Source organism: Euprymna scolopes, chromosome 46 (assembly GCF_053919585.1).
Source record: "Euprymna scolopes isolate OS-2025 chromosome 46, ASM5391958v1, whole genome shotgun sequence".
NCBI classification, from domain to species: domain Eukaryota; kingdom Metazoa; phylum Mollusca; class Cephalopoda; order Sepiida; family Sepiolidae; genus Euprymna; species Euprymna scolopes.
This window is the reverse complement of record NC_136527.1, coordinates 139,853,621-139,874,621: the sequence shown is the minus strand read 5'-3', so window position 1 is coordinate 139,874,621 and position 21,001 is coordinate 139,853,621. Positions and strand designations below refer to the sequence as shown.

The 21,001-nt window shown below is 35.0% G+C and overlaps 1 protein-coding gene across 1 annotated transcript in view; it reads right to left on the bottom strand.

Moving 5' to 3' along the window:
- Window positions 1-5,689: 5,689 nt before the first annotated feature.
- Window positions 5,690-21,001, bottom strand: part of LOC145270215 (uncharacterized) — an 80,212-nt gene continuing 64,900 nt past the window's right edge. Inside the window, exon 3 of the mRNA XM_080125847.1 lies at window positions 5,690-6,955. Within this exon, the coding sequence (XP_079981973.1) occupies window positions 6,173-6,955 (783 nt within the window). The 3' untranslated portion in view covers window positions 5,690-6,172. The remainder of the gene's footprint in view (window positions 6,956-21,001) is intronic.

Below are 21,001 nucleotides of genomic sequence, written 5' to 3'. Positions count from 1 at the left end.
GACAAACAGTATGGATTCAGGCAATGTCGTTCTACTGCAGATATTTTAACATTCATCACTGAACGCATTTAACATGTTGGTTGAGTATCATTTGGGCATAGAGAGATAATCAATGATATTGATGAAATAAATAACTGAATCGGGAGAATGTCGACTGGTGCCGTCAAGAGCGAATCCCTCGTGCGGTGAGGAGAAGTTGACACTGATAAGAATTTAGATAGCTGCATGTGGAGGCCCTAATTAAGTTAGTCATGGGGCGTGGCCGATCCGAAGATTTTATCAGGGAACGACGGGGGTCGGCAGTAATTTCTCGAGCTCTGTTGGGAAGGTTAGAATTGCCCAAATTTAGAGGGGATCCGGGTTAACTGTATAATTGGATACATTTGCTTTTGAAGAAAAAACAGTTTATGATCTTAAAGGCAGGGAGGTGATCTTGCTGGCATGTGAACACAAGTCAGGGTCAGCCTCAAGGTTTATTTGCCAACAGATAACCAATAACCCTCAATTGAAATGGGAACAATTACGAGCAGCTTTAGAAGGGGAGTACTCCAGGGAGCGGAGTCCCCTTGATGCAATGAGGAAGATGATTCATATCCGACAACAATCCGGAGAAAGCACAGCTTACCTCGGCGACCGGATATCTGGAAGGGTTTTCCCGGATGAGAAGCTGAGAGAAAATGGATAAGGCGGGCGATGCCAGGGCTGTATTTGACAAAGTCTGGCATAGAGGGCTGCTAATAAGAATTAAAATTAAATTGTATGTTATAACTGGACGTATACTAAATATAATTAGATCCTTCTTAGACAAGAGAAGCATACAGGTTGTCATTGACGGACGTATATCCAAGCAGCATAACATTAATGCGGGGTGTCTATAAAAATACCATTTTAACATTGAAACAACTTATATTAAATTAAGTTAACACACTTGAAATTGAAATTTAAAAAAAAATTATATATATCATATATATATACATCATATTTGTTCTGTCTTCAGACCGGGCCCTTTTTTAACAAGGGGCACACGCTTTAAGAGCACCGGTGCCTCGGGCCTCGTTCTCATTCATCTCTGTGCGAGTTTTTTCATATATAGTTTTCTTTCTTATTTCTTCCCTCCTTGATCTTTCTTTTATGGAAAACTTACCCGTTTAGGCATTCCAAATGAAAAAAGAAAAGGAAAAAAATGTCATGTCACTATCCACGGGATCTCGTTTTAGTCTCGTTCTGCGATTCTGTCCCTCCTCCCTTCTTTTCACCGCGGAATTCAAAACTACACGGTCAGACTTTACTTGACTCCATGAACTGGGCTTTCCCCGTTTAAGCCATGAGGTACGTTTAGTACATCCTATTATTCCTTTACCTGGCTATCCCTTCTATGAAGAACTCGAAACCCTGTTTCTGTTTATTTAATCTAGTGTGTGACTTCTATATTTAATTTGTAGAAATTCTAATTATTCTTTTCCTTCGCGCGCACAGAACTTATACCTTTTCTCAGACTTCTATTATTTTAATTTCATGGGCGCTTGGGTAGTTTATGCACCGCACTAGAATAACAACCTTTGTAAAAAGGAGACATAACCGCTCCATACTTTCACCTAACGATTTAATAATAATAAAAAAAAGAAAAAGAAAAGACACTTTTCTAACTGTTACGGACTTTCACCTAACAATTTAATGGAGAAAAGACATTTTCTAACCACTCCATACTTTCACCTAACGATTTAATAATAATAAAAGACAAGACACTTTTCTAACTGTTACGGACTTTCACCTAACAATTTAATGGAGAAAAGACACTTTTCTAACTGTTACGGACTTTCACCTAACAGTTGATTGAAAAAGATAAGATATCCCAGAATCTGTTAATTTGGAAGCCTTGTCCAAAACATAATTATTTTCATGTATTATTTCCTTTTGTTTAATTATGTTTTCTCCTTTTAACTATTTGTTTTGTTTTTGTTTCAGATTTTTTTACATAATTAATAAAGCGTCTTCAACGTACTAGTTGTTTTCGTTTTGTTAATTTGAGTTTATCTGTCTGCCCAACGCACGCTTTCTAAAGTTTGACTGCTGGACGGTATTGTAGGTACCTGAAAGCAAGATTCTGAGGAATAACTGCCGCGAGTTCCAGAACAATATTATTTATAATTTGCTGCATTATAAGATCCGTTTCCTCAGGGAACCATCGATAAAACATTTGCTTACTAACTTTCGGTTCATAACTGGAACTTTGCTTTGCTTACAAAATTTTGTTTCCAGTTGTGCTTCCGGCTGATTGCACTCAAGTTCCATTTTCTTTTCATGACCGGTCAATGTTAGGCACCCTCTCCCCCATGGAGTACATATTTCCACCCAGGCCAGACAGCAAAACGAAAGTCTGCACTTATAATTTTTCCAAAAACTGCAAATTTAAGTTAAATTTAATGTAACCGTTTAAACAAACTAATTTGATTTGCCTTTTATTCCTTTATAATTTTACAGAATATTTCAATTAAAAGTTAAATTTAACTTAAAAGTCAAATATGAACAAGTAAAATTATAGAAGAATAAAATGCCAATCAAATAAGGTATTGTTTGTTTAAACAGTTATATTAAATTTAGTTTAAATTTGCAGTTTTTGAAAAAATTACAAGTGCGAACTTCCTTTTTGCCGGCACATCGTATATATAATTTGGTGCATTATAACATCCGTTTCCTCAGGGAACCATCGATAACACGTTTGCTTACTGATTTTTGGGATTCGGGTTCATACCTGGCACGTTGCTTTACTTACAAAATTTTGTTATTTAGTTTTGCTTCTGGCTAAGTGCACCCAAGTCCCGTTTTTTCCTTTTCTTGACCGGCCAACGTTGGGCACCCCATCTCCCTGCTCGTATGTAATATACAGAGTGCATAGTCTGCACTTGTAATTTTTAAAAAACTACAAATTTAACCTAAATTTTATGCAACTGTTTTTACCTCATTTGATTGGATTTTTATTCCTCTATAATTTTACCTGTTCATATTTGACTTTTTACTTAAATATTCTAGTGTTCACGTCAATTTAAAAAAATTACTTCAAATTGAGGAGGCAAAAAGAAAGTTTGCACAATGGAAAATTGTTATTTAAATGTAACTTTAGGGCATCAATGCAACACAAATACAACATGAACACAATAAACTAGTTTATATTTAGTAACATAGCCCTTCTGCAATTTGACAGCCTGCAATCTTTTGGGAATTCCTTGACTTAGACTGCAGCAATACTCCGGGGAAAGGGCATCCCACTTTTCTTTAATTTTTTTCAAAGTTCTTCCAAATTTGAAATTTTATCATTGTGTAGCTGTTGCTTGATGTAATGCCATACGCTTTTGATAGGATTGAGGTCTGGAGATTGTGCAGGCCAATCCAAACACGAAATATCATGCTCTTCCAAGAACTTCTTGAACTTGTCAGCTGTGTAAATGGGAACATTATCCCGCATAAAGATGGGATTATCATCCAAATTCCGACCAAAGTAGGGTAGAAAATGCTCAGTCAACATATTAACGTACTTGGTCGAATTAATTCGACCTCGCAAGCAAACTATAGGCCCTGGACCATTGGGACTAATAATGCCCCACAGCAAAACTGAACCTCTACTACATTGCAGCATTGAAATTGAGCACCTAGGATTAAATTCTTCGTCTTTCCTCCAATGGACGTACTGTCTACCATTACTGCCTAGCCTATTGAACTTGATTTCGTCGCTAAAAAGCACTTTTGACCAATATGAAGAGTCATGATCTTCATTGTATCTGAAAAAGTCCAGACGGCGCTTTTTGTTCTTTACAGAAATCATTGGCTTGCATCTTGCAACATATCTCCGCAAATTAAATTCCTTTAATTTGTTCTTGACAGTAGAAAGAGAGCACTTTTTAACTGTTGTTGGATTTGGGGAGCCGTTTTGAATCAATTTCTTAGGCTGCGGATCTTTATAGCATTGTCTCCCCTGTTAGAAGTCACTCTGGTATGACCAAATTTAGGGGCATCACGAATGGTGTTTTGGTGCTTTTGCAGTCTTTCGTACCATTTTCTCATCCCATTTCAATCAGCGGTTGATTTCTCGATTGGATAAAGCAGAAAGGTGGAGATCACTAAGAGAAAGTCGTGGCATTTGGACTAAATGTTACGTTGTATAACCCAGAACAACAACAATTACAATTAGTTTTGTTGCTTGTTAGTGGATATTTTAAACTGATCAAGGGTCGATAATTTAAGCTGGTTTTAAGAGAATTTGTTGCTATGGACTTTCTTTTTGCCTCCTCAACTTGAAGTTATTTTACTTGACGTGAACACTAAAATATTTCAATTAAAAGTCAAATATGACCAGGTAAAATTATAGAAGAATAAAAGGCGAATAAAATGAGGTATAGGTTGTTCAAAGTTATATAAAATTTTCAGTTTTTGAAAAAATTACAAGTGCAGACTTTCTTTTTGACGGCACTCTATATATTGTACATATACATCATATCATTTATAATTTGCTGCATTATAAAATCCGTTTTCCTCAGGGAACAATTGATAACACATTTGCTTACTGATGTTTGGTATTCGGGTTCATACCTGGCATGTGTCATTTTTTTTTGCTTACAAAATTTTGTTTTCAGTTTTGCTTCTACTTGATTGCACCCAAGTCTCGTGTTTTATTTTTTTTATGACTGGGCAACGTCGGGTACCCCCCTGCTGGCATGTATATATATTTCTGTGCCTAACTCTATAAGGTATGTGTTTGCATATGTGATTTAAGATGACCATTCTGTGTAAATACTTTTCCGCACACGTTACACGTATAAGGTTTCTCTCTTTTTGTTTTATTTTACTTCAGTCGAAGTTCTCAGAAGTCAAGGGGCCCACAACCTGGGGCTAATACTTGAACTCTATATGAGATACATAGATATTCGAATGTTCCATTTAAGTTCTTTATTTCTCAAACACTGAGTTAATAAAGAAGTTGAGAACATAATTTTCCTCTCCCCAATTAACCATTTTCATATGTTGTATTATATCTTTTATTTTGGTCTCTTGGTCTTACTGAAATCCAGGACAAGAATTTATCTAGTCTGGTGGAGTATCCAGTTTCATGCTGTTAGTTGAGGTAACATCACTTGGAGAAGGTGCACGATACCTTGTAAAAGCTTATATGGGTAAGCCATAGTGAGGAGATCTTATTTGGGCAGCGAATACAAAATGTGATTTTGAATCAGGGTTTACTTCTATGGAAAAAGTATCCTCATGCCAGATTGTTCTGACAAACCCCTGTACAGAGAGACCTTAGACACTCGAGGACAGTGTCTAGTAGGCATTCAAGTTCTCAGTGTGTAAACGCATGTGTTTCGTCAGATTCAAATTCTCCGTGAATGGAGGGGGGGGAGCAAATGCTGAACTTAATCATTTTTTCATGCCTCGTTTACTGTGCACTCCCGAGGGACCACGCATGCTTCACTTGGTTTTTCTCTAGTGTCTTTTCCCTCCCTCTCCGTTCCCCCTTTTTCCCTCCTCCCCTCTATATTACTTACTTCCCCTCCCCTGGCTTTTAACATTCATATGTAAAACAATATCTTTCCCTTTAACTTAAATCATGTGATGATGTGAACAGATATTTTTGAAACAACTTATAATAAATTAAGTTAATACACCTTAGGTTGAAATAAAATAAAAAAACATTATATAAATCGTATATATGCATCATATTATTTATAATTTGTTGCATTATAACATCCATGTCATCAGGGAACCATCGATAATGACTTTAATTATTTCGGGTTCATACCTGGCATGTTGCTTTGCTTACAAAATTTTGTTTCCAGTTTTGCTTCTGGCTAATTGCACCAAAGTCCAGTATTTTTTTACATGTCCGGCCAACATTGGGCACCTCCCTTCCCCGGTTAGCATATAATATATCGAGTACATATTTCCACCCAGGCTAGTATTATATATATTGTATATATACATTGTATTATTTGCTGCATTATAACATCCGTGTCCTCAGGGAACCATGGACTTTGTTATTCAGGTTTATACCTGGCATGTGTCATTTTTCTTTGCTTACAAAATTTTGTTTTCGGTTTTGCTCCTACCTGATTGCACACAAGTCCTATTTTGTATGTTCTTTTATGACCAGGCAATGTTGGGCACCTTTCCATGCCTCACTCTATAAGGTATGCGTTTGCATATGTGATTTAAGATGACCATTCTGTGTAAATACTTTTCCACATGCGTTACACGTATAAGGTTTCTCTCCAGTGTGTAAACGCATGTGTTTCGTCAGATTCGAATTCTCTGTGAACGCGTTTCCACAGACTGAGCACGTATACGGCTTCAGCCCAGAGTGAGTCTGCATGTGCGATTTGAGCTTAGAGTTCTGCGAGAACTCCTTGCCGCAGACGCCGCAAGAATACGGTTTCAGTCCTGTGTGCGTTTGGATGTGCGACTTGAGATGCGACCCCCGCTTGAACGATGACCCACACAGCTCGCAGGAAAACGGCTTCTCTCCACTGTGAATGAGCATATGTTTCGTCAGGTTCGACTTAACAGCAAATGCAGACGTGCACAGATGACATGGATACGGGCGATCGCCGGTGTGTGTCTTTAAATGTGCTTTTAGATGATTCTTCTGTGAGAAAGCTCTGCCACATTCTTCACAGGAATATGGCTTTTCTCCTGTGTGTGTTCTTATATGAAGCTTTAGATGTGCCGCTCGTGCAAATGACGAAGGGCAGATTTTGCAGGTAAACGGTTTCTCGCCAGAGTGTGACCGCAGGTGCGATTTGAGGTGCGCGATCCATGGGAATGTTGCACCGCACATGTCACAGGTATAAGGACGCTCACCTGTGTGAATTCGTAAATGTTTTGTTAAAGACGATTTGTCAGAAAGTGTTGCATTGCATACGTCGCAAGTGAAACGTTTCTTCTCAGGTTTCTGCATGTTTACTTTAAATCACGTTTGCTGAATCGTACGATTATCCTTTTTCTTGGACAGTTTTAAATCTGTAAAATAAAAAATAATATTATGTCAAGACAAACACAAATATTATATCAGTTACTATGAATCAAACCGAAAGTTTTAGTTGATAGTTTAATTTAAATTAAATCATCACTAGTTTTAATTTGATTTATGTGTCTTTGTTTTATCATTATTTCTATGGCAAGTGCTTGTCTGAGCTCCAATCTCTGCCCCCCCCCCCGCCAATCTTTCACGATAAACACCCGTCTAGCTAAAACCACTGTCATTAATTTCCCCCACTCTTTATCTGTGCCTAAATCAAAGCGTAGATTCCATGAACAAGGTGGAGGAGAAATCCTTCACGACTGAGACAATTTTCATTTTTATTCCTTTTCTCCATGTTAAAAAACGCTGTCCCGTGGAGAGGCATTGTAAATAGGAGCTTCTTTCTTAGAAGTCCATGACTGTGAAACTCTCTTCCGTTTGCCTGTTTCCCACCTGACTACAACTTGGATGTCTTCATGTCCACCATAAACAAATTCCTGATAAAACACTTTATCAAATCTCCAATACTAACGATTACTACGATACTATCCCATTGATTACTGTACACGCAATAACCCTTATCCCCGAGTGGCTTCTAAGCCTTGATAAATGGTGACCTCCATGTAAAAAAAAATGCATATATGTATTTAAATTAAACGAAAGATGATGAATGCAAGAACAGATTATGTCAAGATAAACACAAATACTTTATAAAATTTACTATAAACGAAAGCTGATTTCTCTTATTTTTCATATAACAAGCTCCAGACAAGCCATGAAGCAACTTGGTGTAAGGAGCTAAATAGGATGAAAGATGATAAATGAAAATGTGGGAGATGTCTTTAAAAAGAGCTAAACCTAAAAGAATGAGAAAACAAGAGTGCTCAATATTTTTAGCCACGTGCAAGCGACTCTATAAGTCACTCCGTCGGTCGGTCTGTCCATAACACTTTTGTGCTTGGCCTTTTTGGTTAAGATCAAAGGTCTGTTGTTAATAGATGCTGTTCTTAGCTTTTTAAGCTTTTCTTGGCCAAGATCAAAGTGTAGTATCTGTTCTTACTACATGCTGTACTTATTGTGATATAAAGTGGGGGATCACTTTTCTGTATTAATTTAATGTAAAATGATCACCGACTTTACAACCAGTCAGTCTCAGAGCCATTCAAGTTGTTTTTGAAGGATTCCAGCTATTTTTTAAGCATTCAAGTCATTCTTAAGGTCATTCAATTCATCCTTAAGTTCATTAAAGTCATTCTAAGTCATTTACTTTTTATTTATTTAAGTCATTTCAGCCCATTTTTCGATCATTTTAGTTTATCTTTAAGAATTTCATGTCAATCCTACATTCACGCATTCATTCATTATGCAAGAGCATGCGACTAATGGATATCAGCCTTGTTCCATAAATATTTAATGTTGTTTGATAATATTGTTTATCTAAAATAGTATGAACTGATTATTTATTTGTTTCCTACAAAACAAAATGTGACACAATGTGGGAGATAAACAGCTCCCCTCAAAAGGGAATTCTGCAGAAATAAAATTGCCTTAGTATAGAAGGGTTCCCCCCTCCATTGACTAACGACACTTGATGCAAGTGCAGCATCTGTGCAGACACCACGCTTCAGTAACCAACCCAATACAAGTACCGGGTGTTGACTAATATGAACTGTTTTTTTTTATTTTACTATAATTTATTTTTATCTATAAATATAAAAGCGAAAATGTATGTATGTATGTGTGTTCGCTTTTTCTGTATGTCTACAAAAGGCTTTTTTTAGAGAAGCGGTCGCTCGCCTAACAACTATTTAAAACTGTTTATATCACATGTAAATCGTAATATCTCAGAGTTGTCAACGGAGCTCACCTGTCTATTTAATTTAAGAATTTCATGCCAATCCTACATTCACTACACCAGAGCATTCATTACACCAGAGCATGCGACTAATGGCTATCGGCCTTGTATTTTAATGAAATCAGCACACACATTTATTCTATTAAAACTGAATTTATTTTCCTATGATTAAATTTGAGACAATCTTGTTTCTATCATATTATAATTCTTTTCTGTACCGCATTACTTTTAATGCAGTTAGCCAAATCATAAGATAATTCTTTTTTTTCTTTAATAGTTTTAATTCTGGAAATAAAAAATAGGATCATGTCAAAACAAATACTTTAGATTATCTACTATAAATTACAAAGGACTTACAGATTGTGTAGGGTTAGAAACTTCATAAGTGAAACGTTCCTTCTCGGGTTTCTGCATTTTTACATTTTTCTGACATTTGCTGAATTGTAAAATTATCGTTTTCTTTAATAATTGTAAATCTGTAAATAAAAAAAATTGTTAATTAATAACACACACACACACACACACACACACTTATATATAAGCACAAAAATTAAAAAATAAATAAACAAATATTTAACCAATGTGTGTTTCTCCTAATTTCTGTATAATTTTTCATGGAAAGGTGTTAACTAGGTTTACTAAACATTTGAAGGTGTTAACAAATCAATCATACTTTTCTGTTTAATACGACTTTATTATATTTCTCTTTATTAATAAAACTATGAACATAAAAAATGTTATCTTTTATTAAAAAAGAAAGAGAAAATGTATAAATGAAAATTAAAATATAAACAAACTTGACCTTCTAAACAGTTTAGTTAGTTTATTTGTAATTTTGCCATTTCAAATCATCTATATATATATATATATATATAGATGATGTTTTATCTGCTTTTACAAAGATTTTATTAGAGTTGTTTATGTTTCTAACGATTTTGTGTGGAAATTGTTAGGTTGATTGTGGAATTCTAGGTTTTTACGTTTAAAATTGTTAGGTTGATTGTTACGTTTAAAAGGTCATTTTCAAAGTTTATCAAAAGGTCTACTGTTTTCGCATTTTTAAGGGTTTTAAACTCATAGGATTCTTTTTTGTTTACATTTTCATTTTTAAGGAAGAAATTTGCTCGCCATCGCATTCGGCGTATTAGTTCATCTGATTTTTGGATTAATTTAATAATATAGCTATGCTTGCTGGGTGTGGGGATGTTTTTTAGACAAATATAAATACTTTATATCATCTCTCTCTCTCTCTCTATATATATATATATATATATATATATACATATATATAACTACTTCATTTACTCACACAAATTTAATATACGAAAGTATAGATTTATGCGTAAACTTTAAGTATTTACAAATATAACCACATTAGAGATCATTTTTTTTCTCTTAATAGTAAATCAGTAAAAATAAAACTCATGTTACTATTTTCAACATGACAACTAAGTACGTAATGCAAAAAAAAACAAAAAACTATCTGCCAACTCTCCTAGCAAGCATCAAAAATGAAAACAAAAAAAACGTTGTTAATGATCATTTTGGTACTCTAGGCTCTGCCAAACGACTATGAAGAACGGAGCGCATGATCTCATGACGTCAGATTTGTGTTAGCTATACGAACTATGGAAAAGCAGAAGCAACTTAATGATTTTTTGAAACCTTTGTTTATCTTCTTCAAACTGCAATTAATAATTAATCTTTGTTTAGGTTTTAAGATTTACAGTTTAATGATTAATAATATTATAAACATTTGTATATTGGTCCCCGCCCCCCCCCCAATTTATTGGAGAGGAACCTACGTTTTCAGTGGCATCCGTGCTTCCGTGCGTCTCTTAGTCCAGACAATTGCCAGATAACCGTCCATTTGTTTTTCCTGAAATTTTGCCACAAATTGTATTTTATTAAATAGATGTGCACAGTAAAAAATTTCTTTTTGCAAAAATTCCCGTTGCGTCCCCAGGGGCTCAAAAGAGGTTAAAAATTACACTTTTTTGTGCCCCATAGTGTTTGATCCATCCATTAGATTTTCCTGAAACTTGGCCAAAATGTGGAGGCCATTGTTCTAAACATAAATTCAGTATGGGTGACCCTAGCAAAATTCTGGTTCGTATCTCTCTGGGACTTTTAGGGCTAAAAAAAAATCATGCCTTTTTAGAGGTTTTTTTCATATTGCTCAAAAACTTGATATGTATGTCTATGTAGTGGGTTTCCATGGTGCATAGAAATTAGGCAAAATCAACTCTTCGGGTATGCCTGCATTAATGTCATGTTATTTGGATCTATGACCATTGTGAATATCTGGTCAGGGTTTACTTCCAATAAGACAGATGTACAGAGAAATTGAAGATACCTGAGGATGGTGTTTGGTAGTCATTCAGTTTTTCTCCTTTAAAAGTGTGATGTGAAGGCACACACGCACACACATTGATAGAATTATTTATGTATGTGAATAACACATATACAAAACAAATCGAACATTGAATTCGGTTCAGAAATATTTTAGCTCTGAAGAAGTTATACAGATCGTCGAAATCTCGACTTGTGATATACAACTTACAAATATATACCCAATAATTTCCAAAAATAATAATTATTAAATAATGTCCTAATAAATTTGTGAATAGCTCTATATTTTCGAATAAGATTATTTTGAATTTAATAAAGCTCTACTTGAAAGAATTTGTGGTCGTTACCTTGATTTGGCTAAATTCCGTATATCAAAAGTCTATTTAAGGTTTATTGGTTATCTATCTATCTATCTATCTATATATATATATATATATATATATATATATATATATATACACACTTATATAAAATTGTAAAACGATATCAGTGTAATCTTAGAACTTTGCCACTTCATTAATTTAGGAATAATTAATTTAAAATAATACTGAAAATTTAACATTTCATTTATTGAATAAATAAAATAAAAATATTTTATAAAATATAAATAGTTTGTCACTAATAATATTTTGAATTTATACCATATTGATTACTGAATATAATCTGTTAACCAGCAATTTTGCCAAGTGTATTTTTCATTTCATTCAACCACTGTATATTATATATATAGATGATATAAAGTATTTATATTTTGTGTAGTTTCCGTTGGAAATTGTTAGGTTGATTGTGGAATTCTAGGTTTTTAATTACGTTTAAAAGGTCATTTTCAAAGTATATCAAAAGGTCTACTGTTTTCGCATTTTTAAGGGTTTTAAAACAATAGGATTCTTTTTTGTTTACGTTTTCATTTTTAAGGAAGAAATTTTCTCGCCATCGCATTCGGCGTATTAGTTCATCTGATTTTTGGATTAATTTAATAATATAGCTATGCTTGCTGGGTGTGGGGATGTTTTTTAGCGATGTTTCGAAATTAACTCTTTCCATATCTATTTTTAATGTGGTGAAATAAATTCTTTTGAGAGTGCTCGACTGTTTTAGGAGCGAAGTATAACTATTTAATTTACTCACACAAATTTAATATACGAAAGTATAGATTTATGCGTAAACTTTAAGTATTTACTTCAAAAGTGCTCAATACGTAGGTAGAGCTAGTTAGTAATTTATAAAATATATATGGCGATTAAGCTACACTGAATATTCTGCGTTTCATCCACTGTAGGATTCGTCAGGCTTATGCGCGAATTTTGTGGTTGCTTCTTGTTTTTATATATGTTGAGGATTTCTAGTTAGCCAATCAGCTAAATTATGCCTCCATGAAAAATTTGCTATCCTGTACTTTAAAGAACCTCAAAATTTATTAAACTGTAGACGAGAAATAGCAAACAACTGTGTTCACAAAATAAAACTTACTCTAGGATAGCGATACAAAATAGCTTTAAAACTAACAATAACAATAGAAAACAAACAAATAAATAAATTAAATAAACATGAATATACATAAACGATCACACATATATGTATATATATATATATATATATATATATATATATATGTATATATGTGTGCATGTGTGTGCTGCTGCTGCTATGGCATGAGATTTGACTAGAAAACCACCTGGGTTTATAAACACTTATTTTCCGACCACTCTGTTGTATCAATTAAGATAAAAATGAAATGTAATAAGTCCCCAGACGTACCTCTTCATCCTACAGTATATCGATACACTAAGGCTGACTGGGATAGCTTCCGTACATTTATATCTGATCTACCGCTGCATTCCATGTTTAAAAAGGATGTGTCCTCTATAGTATTAGACTTGACTGAATGGTTAATTGTAGGTATTGACCATTTAATACCCTCTAAAAAGTTTCAGCAAAAACCTAACAGCCAGCCATGGTTCTCTCCAGAATGTGCTGCTGCCATTGCGCACAGAAATCACTTTTTCCACTGCTTCAAACGTAATAGATGTATGGAAACTAAAGCCGTTTTCAGGACTGCCAGCAACCATTGTAAGAAAGTAATAAGGAACGCAAGAGAGTTGTATGCTCAATCTGTTAAGTCCAAAGTAGCTGAGCAGCGGCTTGGTTCCCACCAGTTTTGGCAAATAGCAAACAGAATCCTGAACAGAAGCGTGTGCTCCATCCCAACTATTATCAATGGACCTGAAGTAATCTCATCAGCATCAGACAAAGCTAAACTCTTTGTCAAGAACTTTGCAGCTAATTCTACCCTTTGCGACCAAGACCGCCAACCCCCAATATTTCCTCCTGTATCAGAAAACACGCTATGTGATATACGTATATCTGTACGTGATGTTGCGAAGCTAATCAAAAACCTTGATTCGAGTAAAGCAACTGGCCCTGATGGTATTCCAATTATAGTACTCAAAAAACTTCAACCTGAACTAGCGCCCATACTTACAAAACTGTTTAAACGTTGTCTTAAGGAGAATAGTTTCCCATCTCCCTGGAAAATCTCATCAGTATGCCCTGTATTTAAGAATTCAGGTGATCGCTCATCCCCCTCTCAGTACAGGCCAATAAGTCTCCTGTGCGTCATGAGTAAGTTGCTAGAATCTGTGTTAAATACAGAAGTAATCAACCATCTCAACAAAAATAACCTTCTTAGTGACACTCAATATGGTTTCCATTCTGCTAGATCTACAGCAGATGTCCTTACAGTTATATCGCATAGGATTAGCAAATCTCTCGATGGTGGCAATCTTTCTAGGGCAATTGCTCTTGACATATCTAAAGCCTTTGATAGGGTATGGCATAAAGGTTTACTTCATAAGATCGCTAGCTATGGTATAGCTGGAAAAGTCTTCTCAATTATTAAATCATTTCTTTCTGAAAGGTTCATAAGAGTAGTAGTTGAGGGGCAGAAATCAGAAGCTCACAGTATTAATGCCGGTGTCCCTCAGGGATCCATCCTGGGCCCAACTCTTTTCCTGATCTACATTAATGATCTTCCAAATCATATCCTTACATCATTTGTAGACATTTATGCTGACGACACTACCATTTATGGTACCACATCTAAGACAGTAAACGACCAAGTTCTCTCCAATTCTCTTTCCTCTGATCTTGAGCACGTAGTACAATGGGGAAAGGAGTGGCTGGTTACTTTTAATGCATCTAAAACCAAGCTTCTCTCTTTACATCATCAACATTCTAATCCACATTTGTCATCAATTGAAATGAATGGCTCTCGTCTTCAGGAGGCCTCAAGTTTTGACAAGCTTCTGGGCTTGACCATTACTCCTGATCTTAAATGGAACACGTATATCAAATCTGTTGCCAAGGCCGCTGGAAAAATGGTGGGATCTTTCTATCGATCCGGTAGATATCTCACTGCTGATGCTATTCTCTATCTATATAAGAGCCAGGTACGTCCAAGGATGGAATACTGTTGCCACATCTGGGCAGGAGCTGCTAGAAAGGACTTGTCCTGCCTTGATAGAGTTCAAAATAGACTTCGTAGCCTCGTAGGAAATGTCCTTTTCTCCTCCTTGCAACCTCTATCTCACAGAAGAGATGTTGCGAGTTTGTCTCTGATGTATCGTTATTTTCATGGAAAGTGTTCAACTGAGCTTCAATCTATGGTCCCCCCTCGCCAAACTTTCACAAGAAATACTCGTCTAGCTGTAAACACTATCAATAATTTCCCCCACTCTTTATCTGTGCCTAAACCTAAACATAGATTCCATGAACAAAGCTTCTTTCTTAGAACTGCACGCCTGTGGAATTGTCTTCCGTTTTCCTGCTTTCCGGCTGACTACAATATGGTTGTGTTAAAGTCTAAAGTAAATAAGTTCTTGATGAGCCGTTCCATATAAGTTATCAAATTTACCAAATTTTCATTACTAATGATTACTATATTGACCAATTTCTACTGTACACTCTTTAGCCCTTATCCTTGAGTGGCCTCTGGGCCTTGATAATGTGGTGATGCCTTTGTAAAAAAAAAAAAAAAAAAAAAAAAACTCTGCTTAAGTTACTGCCTTCGCGGTGTCGTGTTGTCATCAGACTATTAACCTCAATATGCTTCATGGTGTAACGTCTATTAAACTATGTTATTTCCTTTCATATATTCATTCATATCTGCTTCTGTTTACAATATGCATTGTGTAATGTCTATTAAACGCTAATCTATGAACACAAACGAAAATATTTTAAACTTATGTCCTTATTCTATAAAATCTTGCAAATATTTTCTTCCTATTCTATTAAAAATACTCTAAATTCCCCAAAAGATTTTTTTTGATTTTTTCAAATTTTTTATTACTGTATAAAAACTGTTATATTTCCTAGAAAATATTTGAAGCAAACTTTCATTAATTAAAAAGTTAGCTTACAAGTGATAAGAAAAAGTGTTAATTTTGAAATGTTCAAATTTATATAATTTGCATTTATTAGTTGAACACAAAAATTATGTTATAATTCCATTTTGTGGTATATGTAATTCTTCGATATTTATTATTTTTTTTTTACAAGGGTGTCACCACTTATCAAGGCCAAGAGGCCACTCGAGGATAAGGGTTAATAGGTATACATTAGTCATTGTGATTTTAGCATAGTAAACAGTGGGAATTTTGAAACTTGGATTACTTAGGGGGACGATTCAATTAGAACTTGTTCACATTGGACTTTTTCTTTTTTTTTTCATAGGTATCAACTCATTATCAAGGCCAAGAGGCCACTCAAGGATAAGGGTTAAAGAGTGTACAGTAGCAATTGGACAATATAATAATCATTAGTAATGAAAATTTGTTAAATTTGATAACTTATATGGAACGGCTCATCAAGAACTTATTTACGTTAGACTTGAAGACAACCATATTGTAGTCAGCCGGAAAGCAGGAAAACGGAAGACAATTCCACAGGCGTGCAGTTCTAATAAAAAAGCTTTGTTCATGGAATCTACGTTTAGGTTTAGGCACAGATAAAGAGTGGGGGGAATTATTGATAGTGTTTACAGCCAGACGAGTATTTCTTGTGAAAGTTTGGCGAGGGGGGACCATAGACTGAAGCTCAGTCGAACACTTTCCATGAAAATAACGATACATCAGAGACAAACTCGCAACATCTCTTCTGTAAGATAGAGGTTGCAGGGAAGAGAAAAGGACATCTCCTACGAGGCTACGAAGTCTATTTTGAACTCTATCAAGGCAGGACAAGTCCTTTCTAGCAGCTCCTGCCCAGATGTGGCAACAGTATTCCATCCTTGGACGTACCTGGCTCTTATATAGATAGAGAATTGCATCAGCAGTGAGATATCTACTTCATATAATAATACTTTAAGTTTCCATCTACCCCCGCCAGCACACATACCTATTTTTCGCGTTCGCTGTTTTTTGTTTTTATTTTCCAGATTTTTTAAAGAAGTTTTAACATTGTTTTTTTTTTTTGTTTTTTTTTTCCCTCACGTTCGCGGTTTCTTTTTTAATTTTTGTTTTAACATCGTTTGTTTTTTTTATCATAACAGGATTATTACTTATTCTTTTGTCTTGATTTGCCCCTACTCAACACACACACCTCAAAACACCTGGACAACACCGGGTGCCCCCGCTAGTCTATATATATATAAAAGGCAAAATGTGTGTGACCATTTTGTGTATGTCTCGCAAAGGCTTTTCTCGCACACGCTCCCGGGGGGGGGGGGGGTTACTATTGCTTAGAACTGTTTATATAGGCCATAGATAATGATATCTAGGATTTGAGAACGCATGTAGCGTATAGATTTATTTATGTCGACTTTTTACAAAATTATTGCTATTTTGGCTTCTCGTGTGTTGATTGGGCTTTTTCGTATAAAAAGACGAAACTAATTCAAAGATAAGACACCGTTCCCAGCAATCACACCGGGAAACGTCCAGAAGCAATCAGCTTTGATCAAGCTTGTATATCAGACAATTGCTATTCAATCTGGACAATTGGGAGCTAGTTTCCCCCTCCCCAACATCTGTTGGGGAAAAAAACGGTCAAATTTGGGTAAACAAACGCAACCGCTGCCTCGCAGCAAAAGTGAACTGCGTGACTTCTATTTGACCTTCTTAATTAGGTCAAATGGAAACTTTTATTGCGGACACATGTTTTTAATAGTTGAATAAATAAATTCAAACGTGTCTCCTTTGTATGTCGCAGTGGCCCAATTGTTAACGTCACACTTTTTTTTTTCCCCACTTTAATTTCCAACTTTGCCTCAAGGGTTCAGGTTCGATCCTCATACTCACCTACCAAAACATTTTTTTTTATTATTTTAACCACCCCCTGGAGTTTTATTTCCCGCAAAACACCCGGGCATCGCCGGGTACCCCCCACTAGTATATATATATAAAAGTGAAAATGTGTGTGCATGCATTTTTTGTGTATGTCCGCCAAAGACTTTTGGGAGGGGGGGGGTCTTAGAACTTTTTATATTCTTCCTAGATTATAATATGCCCGATTTACAAAAAGAGGTCGTGTCTATCTTTTATTTCACTGACTGTTATGTTACAAAATTCATGCTGTGATTTCATTTCTCTAATATGATGTGATGTTTGACCACCTGCTGTTTTAAACATTTAATTTCAACCATTACCACTTCTCTGCCCTTGTAGTGTCGTGTTAAGTTATCAGGCTATTCGTCTCAAGGCTACAGGTTCGAGCCTACCTCCTATCAAAACTGTTTTTTTTTTACTTTTACACCTCCAAACACCCGAGCAACACCGGGCACCCACGTCCAGAAAGCAATGAGCTTTGATTAATGCGGCCAAAACCCATCATATCAGACAATTGCTATTCAACTGGGCACTCCCCTTTTTTGGGGAGCTGGTTTTCCCCAACATCTTGGGGGGAAACAAACAAAATATGCAGTTTCCGCTATGGCGTGATGTTTGACATCATTAAATTTACGCACACGTTACTTAAGTTTTTAATCGTTAAATTAAAAAAAAGAGAATGCGTTTATTTCAATGGTCGATTAAAATAAATGTTAGAAATAATTCAGTCATTATCAAAGTTACGTCTATGCAAGACATGCAGACACACACGTGAAGTTTTTTTCTAAATAATAATTCAATATTTTCAACTTCTCTTCATCTCTCTTTCTCTCGTACATGACGTTATCCAAATCCCAAATAAGTTTTTGGGGAGCTGGTTTTCCCCAACATCTTGGGGGAAACAAACAAAATAGGCAGAAACTGGCTTGCAGCCAAAGTTAAGTTTCCGCTGTGGCGTGATGTTTAACCTCATTAAATTTATGCACCTGTCACGTAACTTTTTAATCGCTGAATTAAAAAAAAAAGAGAATGCATGTATTTCAATGGTCGAATAAAATAAATGTTAGAAATAATTCAATCATTATCAAAGTTAAGTCTATGCAAAAAATGTCGACACACACGTGAAGTTTTTAAAAAAATAATAATTCAATATTTTCAACTTCTCTTCATCTTTCTCTCATTTGATACGTACATGACGTTATCCAAATCCCAAATAAGTTACTCTTCTATCTACCTGGGTAAGTGTTTTGTGTTTTAACTTATTTTAAAGCGTTTATTTACTTCAAAACACAACTAGACTTAAGGTAGAACAAGAATGAAATTTTTTAATGGGTCACTGATTATAAAAGGCATGTATCCAGAAAGCAATGAGGTTTGATCAATGCGGCCAAAACCCGTCATATCAGACAACTGCTATTCAGTTGGACACTCCCCTTTTTATCGTTTCTCCAACATCTTTGGGGGAAACAAACAAATATGCAGAAACAGGCTGGTAACCAAAGTTAAGTTTCCACTATGGTGTGATGTTTGACCTCATTAAATTTACGCCCCTGTCACTTCACTTTTTTATCGTTAAATTAAAAGACTTTTCAGTTCCTGTCCTGCCATGGTCGAGCGGTAAGATGCCACGTTTTTCACACTTTCTTTTCCACCTTCGCGTTAAGGCCCACCTGCTTACCAAAACTTTTTTTTCTTTTATACCTCCAAACACCCGGGCAATGCCGGGCAATGCCGGGCAACCCCGCTAGTAAATTATAAATCCACATCTAAAAAAATTTTGAACTCCAATTAAAAAAAAATTTTTTTATAGTTACCAGTTGTTATAAAATAGCACATTTTAAAAATAGATTTGATTGTTCAAAAGATACGTAAAGAAGAGAGAGGAAAATTAGTTGGATTAATAAATTCAGTGCTTGTGTTGCGACTAAAAATGTGCTGTATCAAAGTGCACATTATATATATACTCGCAAAAGTACCTGTCGTTGACTGGGTTCAAAAACAGCCTACAGAAAATGGACTCTGATTTATGAAAGTATGGTAGGTTATGAAAAGGAAGGGTTGTAAAGAGATAGCTTTGCATTTGGGAGTATCAAAACCAAAGCAAAATATGATGAAAGTAAAAATAAAATAGATAAACCCCATAATTTATTATACCATACCTGTTCACACTGAAACACTTATCACAATATTCTGTGGATCTATATTAAAAAACCTTGTTAAACTTTGTGACATATTTCCATTCTATGGAGGTCAGGTGCGAAAGAACACCCCATAATTTTATTATACCATATTTCTTCAAACTGAAACATAATTATCAAAGTATACTTACGCAGATAGATATGAAAAGTCTTTATTAAAGTTTGTGTCTATTTTCATTCTATGGAGGCCAGGTGCGAACGCAGATCCCACAATTTTATTATACCATCCCTATTTAAGTTAAAACATACTTATCAAAGTATTATTATGTACATCTATATCAGAAACACTTGTAAATGTTTTTTTAATTTTCAAATTTTTAATTTCCATACTTTGTGGACCAGGTGCGGACGCAGACCCCACAATTTTAATGAACCACTGTTCTGCCAGATCAAACATACCCATTCCTGTCTCGATACATCTTCTATCATTATATGTAATCAGTTTTTTAAAATAGTCAACCATATAGGAGCCTATTTGTGACCAGACACACACACATTCAGCTTTATATTATAGATATAGATATATACATATAGTAGCATTACAAGTTGATTTTTTCTTTTTATATAATTGTTATTTAATCAACTTGCATGAAAAGAGCTGTGTTAAAGATGCTTAAAACCGTTTGAATTATGCAAATACCATCAGTAGTTCAAAAGTTATGAGAATTTTAAATGCCAAAATTTAGGCTTTTCCGTGGACATTTTCTTAAGAAAAGTGGGCTAAATTACGAACCTCAACATTTCAAGAAATTCGGTAATTTCACCACCATTTATTTATTTTTCAGGCTATTCTCATCAAACTTGGCACTCTTATGTAAAATTGTGTGCTCTTTCTGATTATGCAGTCAAATCTGATGTATCTCTTTTTACAATAAGCCATGAATTATAAATTAAGACGTTCAAATTTCAATTTTTTTTAACTGGCGCATGTATCATACAGTGGGTGTCTATTCATGAACAAAACTAAGTATTATAGTGATATTTAAATATAGCATTTTCTTGCCTCCTCACCAAAGGGGAGCTTAATCTGGGGTGTAGCCATTGAATGTCTTCTTGGCCGGTATTTACTACTCCCCTCAAAGAAAAAAAAATTGAGTAGATATGAATCTCAGAAATAAATCAAAGAAAATTTTTCATATAGATTTCGGATGGCAATTTCCCATAGTCGGCCAGAACTCATGCATTTTGGGACCAGTAAAATTTTCAATTTTTTAAATCCTCTCTATCTGGCCTCAAATATACACCTATTTTCGGAGATGCAACC